At 46.3% G+C, this 5,029-nt stretch overlaps 1 protein-coding gene across 1 annotated transcript; it reads right to left on the bottom strand.

Moving 5' to 3' along the window:
• Positions 1 to 234: 234 nt before the first annotated feature.
• Positions 235 to 3,868, bottom strand: LOC127298691 (L-type lectin-domain containing receptor kinase IX.1). The gene is made up of 7 exons (XM_071820717.1): positions 3,860 to 3,868; positions 3,448 to 3,456; positions 3,076 to 3,397; positions 2,245 to 2,362; positions 1,957 to 2,150; positions 1,282 to 1,834; positions 235 to 1,200 (listed from the first exon to the last, which is right to left on the bottom strand). The coding sequence occupies exons 1-7, from the start codon at positions 3,866 to 3,868 to the stop codon at positions 510 to 512; spliced, it is 1,896 nt and encodes a 631-aa protein (XP_071676818.1). The 3' UTR covers positions 235 to 509.
• Positions 3,869 to 5,029: the final 1,161 nt, after the last annotated feature.

Raw genomic sequence — 5,029 nt, 5'->3', positions numbered from 1 at the left:
AGTTGTCGCAGATTTGGACGAATGTAAAAACATTTTATGTATAGATAATTAGATATACTCCAATCGATGACAACTAATATAAAAAGGAGTGAGTAACTTCTAGTGCTCTATAGTTATTCTACTTCCTCCGACCCATAATAAATGTAGAGAGTTTAGTTCAATCAAATTTATAAATTTGAACTAAAATCGTTACACTTATATGGAGCGGAGGGACTAGAAGAAGCTGTGGTCGGATTGCATGCACTCCTTTTTTCATGTACTTTGATTTATAATACCCCCCAGTCTCATGAAACTCGTCTAAGATTTTTCAAAATTTGAATGTATCTAGATGATATGTAGTGTCTAAATACATTCGAATTTAGAGAAATCTCAGACAACTTTCTTCGGATAGAGGGAGTACTTCTATTTTTCATATACTTTGCTACCAAAACATAGTTGAATTCCTTAGAAAAAAAAATTGTGTTCTGGAATCTGGCATGTCGTCATTCCAACCCCGAAAGATGTTTTACTCAATAATCTTGACTGTGTGCTGGTCGGGCTGTTGCTGCCACCGGAGGTGTAAAAGTGTCACCGCTGCTCCCGCCTGTTAGGGACGAAGTCGTACTACTCCTTATGCCAACCGGCGGCATGTATGTTGCAACAGGCATCATCGCAGGGAGGCTCGGCAGCGGTGCCTCGAACCGCAACACGTTGACAGCCTGCCTGATAGACGGTCTCAATTTGAAATTAAGCTGAGCACACCAGAGACCGACAATCATCACGCGCTCCATCTCTCGGGCGTCGAATTCTCCTCCCAGCCGTGCATCGGCTGCGTCAAGAATCATGCCCCTGTCATACGAATTCTGGACCCACTGCGCAAGGTGGATCGCGTCCTCCTCATGCTGAGCTACCACTACAGGCCGCCTACCACAGGCGATCTCGAGGAGGACGACGCCGAAGCTGTAGACATCCGACTCTGTGTTGGTCCGTCCCGTGGTCATGCATTCTGGGTCCATGTATCCCATTGTGCCGGCGAGCACCGTGGTGAGTGAAACTCTGTCGTGCTCAACCAGCCTGGCGAGCCCGAAGTCCCCGAGCTTGGCACTGAACGACGCGTCCAGCATCACGTTGCTTGGCTTGATGTCTCTATGCAGGATGCATTGTTCCCACTCCTGGTGTAGGTAGAGAAGAGCAGAGCCTAATCCGAGAACAATCTTGTGCCTGGAGGTAGAACAAAAGAACTCCATCAGCTAAAGCCTAGAGCAGCTGCACGTATGATATCATAAGAGTACCCATGCATACCTAACCGACCATGGAAGCACATCATCTCTGGCGCCGTACAGGTGGCCGTCGAGGCTGCCATTGGGCATCAGCTCGTAGACGAGGAGCAAATCGCCGCCACGGTGGCACCAGCCGATGAGCTGCACGAGGTTCTTGTGTCGAAGACGGCTTATGATCCTCACCTCAGAGGCATACTCCTTTATCCCCTGCTTGGATCCCTTGGAAACTCTCTTGATAGCCACGTCAAGGTTTAGTTCGCTCAAAAAACCTCTGTACACCGACCCGAAGCCTCCTTGTCCGAGCTTCTTGTCGTCAGAAAAGTTGTCGGTGGCGATGGCCAAGTCGTTGTAGGGAAACCGCCTAGGCCCGGTCCCTTTGTCGAAGTCGTCATCCATGGCCTGATCGTCCAAGAAATTGCTCTCCTCCAGCATTTGCTCCTTTGCTTGCTTGCGATGCTTTCGTTGTGGCTTCCGCACGTAGAGCCAGATCAAGGTGCCAAGAATCAACAAAAACAACACAGAACCGACAGAAACGCCGATCAGAAGCCGAGTTGATCTGTGAGGAGACGGAGAATCTGTGATGAATTTCCAAGAATGACACTGATTAGCAATTTAGCATCTTACTGAAACATTTCCAAGGTCGCTAGCTCCTCCAAGCCCTGATCAGAGGATATGCAAGTCTACAGCTTACACTTACTCTGGCATGCTGGTGTAGCCTGGTTACTGACAAGAGTGGTCTGTATGCTGAGTGTCGAGTTGTTGGAATAACCACTGTAACTGCACTTGGTGGATCCGCAACCAGTGCCGCTCGTTTCCCCAAGCTGTAGCCCTCCACTGCACGGAGGTGGTGCCGGGCACCGACTATTGTTCTCCTCCCGGACGCAATTTAACCTGATCGTCACATAAAAAGGAAATGATTATTTTCCTGATCACTCCTTCAGAAACAGCTGAACAGATATGAAAGCAGGGGAGCTTGGTTGCACACTGGTATGTGTCTGAACGACAGCTGCAGCGGATGCAGTCCTGCGCGGTGGTCGCGTAAGTGCCGTCCGCGAGGCGCAGATCATGATCTGCCGAGGTGCTGCTGATCGATGAACTGCAAACTGAGCATACCAAAATTGAACAAGCAGTCAATGTCAGATTCAGGATACCATTTTTGAATATGTGGAGTTTATTCATAATGAAAAGTAGTCAACAGAATCCATCTATAATCTTCAAAAATGAGTGAGCAGTCCAGTCAGATTCAACTTCGTCTATTAGTAGCATGCTGTTCATAGTTTAAGACCAAATTGGACACGGTGCCTGGAGAAAGCAACAGCTAACAACCAATAGTACAAGTCCAATCTAGGGTACCAATTTTTCCGCAGGATGGACATATAGGAACGTTCCTAAAAGCTTCAGCGGTTACAATTACGGCCATGACGTCTCAGTCTCTGTGAACAGCGTGTGAGAAATGACTTATGAGCAACTGCAATATATCATTCAATCATATCTTCTTTTTTTTCGATAAAGTCAATCATATCTTCTGCAACTCACCGACGCATTGCCGAACATTTCGACTAAAGCTCATTGAAACCTTTTATTTCTATATATATAAAGAAAGTCAACAAGCCCAAAGCAATACTCCTATAGCATCTTGCTACTATTTCAAGGTGGCGGAGTACTAACTACTAAGTATAGTACTACTCCTATAGCATCTTGCTACTATTTCAAGGTGGCGGAGTACTAACTACTATAGCATATTGCAATAATTCATCACCACTGTAACAAACTGCACACGTCAGTCAAGCAAAGCACTAACAATAGTAGCGCTTACCAGGGAGCGGGACATCAAGAATCTGGCCATTCTGAACGGTCCTGGGGTCGGTGATCTTATTGACCTTCAGCAGCGTGGACTCCGATACCTTGAACGCGGCGGCGAGCCACGAGGTGCTCTCCCCGCCGGCGACGATGTGAGCAAAGTGTAACACATCGGAGCCGTCCACCTGGTCGCAGCTGCAGGGCAGCGGGATCCAGAGCTTCTGGCCGACCTCAATAAAGTTGGCGTTGGCGATATTGTTGGCGGTGGCGATCTCCTGGTAGGTGACGAAGGCTTTGAAGAGGTTGTTGCGGGCGATAGCGTCGAGCGAGTCCAGCCGCTGGATTTTTTTCGATAAAGGATGCTTTCATTACTTTTATAAGCAATTACATCCAGCCTCTGCATAACCAGGATGCACACAGCCGTTTATGTTGTCTCAGGTTCGAAAAGATAAAAACAAAAACTAGGCGAGATACACATCAAGATGAAACATATAACGCCTAGGAAGTAGGTGGGGCATCTATCCGTAGACTATGCTGCCACCCATGTTGGGAAAAAGTATCCCTCGCCGTAGCCTCCAACCGTGTACAGACCTCCGTAAACAGGTCTCGGTTCTCCACTCTCTGAAGAGGTAACCACGAACGGAGAATACCTGTACATCTGTAGATGACCTGCAACAAAGAGCAATTTATATCATTAAAAATCTTGTCATTTCTACATAGCCAAAGCGCCCAGATAACTGCTAGCGCCCCCACCCTAAGAAGCAACTTAAACCTTGAATCAACACCATGGAGCCAATTACCAAAGACATTGGCAACACTAGTCGGAGGATACAGGGTAGACGCTACTTGGATGACTGACCATATAGATCTCGCGAACTGGCACTGGAAGAACAAGTGCTTGATTGTTTCGTCCTGTTGACAGAAAACACATCGAGTACTCCCATGCCAATTACGCTTAACAAGATTGTCTTTGGTGAGGATTACCCCTCGACGAAGATACCACCCAAAAATTTTGATTTTTAATGGTATCTTCATCTTCCAAATCTTTTTATTATTATCAACTGGTAGATCAGAAAGAAGGATCGCGTTGTAGAAAGATTTCACAGAGAAAGCACCGTTGGCATGAAGGTTCCATCTAAATTCGTCCAGTTCGTCTGATAATTGAATATCCTCGAGCCGTTGAATTAAGGTATTCCATGCCGCAAGTCTTTGTCCAAGTAAAACCCGTCTGAACGTCACATTCGGGGGTGAGGTAGCCATTACAGTAGCAATGGTATCACCTTGACGACGAGCAATCCTATAAAGAGCTGGATACTGTTCACTTAGGGGTGCGTTGTCAAGCCAAGCATCTTCCCAGAAACGTATTTGTGCTCCATTTCTAATTGAGAAAGTGCCATGGCGAAAAAATTCATTTTTAGTCGCCATTAGCCCGGCCCAGAAGTGAGAATCCCCTGGTTTCCAAACCATTTGGGATAATATCTTCGAACCGATATACTTTCGCCGAAGGATAGTCTGCCAAGTCCCATCCTCAGTGAGGAGCTTAAACAGCCATTTTCCCAATAGGGCCGAATTCTTGACTTCCAAATCATGAACTCCAAGCCCACCTTGGTCTTTGGGACTACAAACTATACTCCACTTAACCAGTCGATATTTCTTTTTCTCACTGTCCCCTTGCCAAAAGAATCTGGATCGATAATAATCGAGTTTATGCAGAATTCCTTTTGGTAGGATGAAAAATGATAACATATACAGTACCATGTTTGTGAGTACCGAATTAATGAGTACCAATCTTCCACCTAGGGACAACAACTTGCCTTTCCAGCTACTAAGGTGTTTTTGTAGTCTTTCTTCCACTAATTTCCATTCCGCGATTGTAAGTCTCCGATAATGAATCGGAATACCCAAATAACGAATCGGAAATTGGCCTTGCCCGCAACCAAACAACTCTGTGTACAGAGTCATATCATTTT

Source organism: Lolium perenne, chromosome 5 (genome assembly GCF_019359855.2).
Source record: "Lolium perenne isolate Kyuss_39 chromosome 5, Kyuss_2.0, whole genome shotgun sequence".
Taxonomy (NCBI): Eukaryota; Viridiplantae; Streptophyta; class Magnoliopsida; order Poales; family Poaceae; genus Lolium; species Lolium perenne.
This window is presented reverse-complemented; position numbering and strand designations above follow the sequence as displayed.

Coding starts and splice junctions, on each gene's coding strand:
- LOC127298691 (XM_071820717.1), bottom strand. Junction 2,363..3,075: donor TCTTGATGTCCCGCTCCCTG/GTAAGCGCTACT, acceptor TGGTATGCTCAG/TTTGCAGTTCATCGATCAGC. Junction 1,201..1,281: donor GTGCTTCCATGGTCGGTTAG/GTATGCATGGGT, acceptor TTCTACCTCCAG/GCACAAGATTGTTCTCGGAT.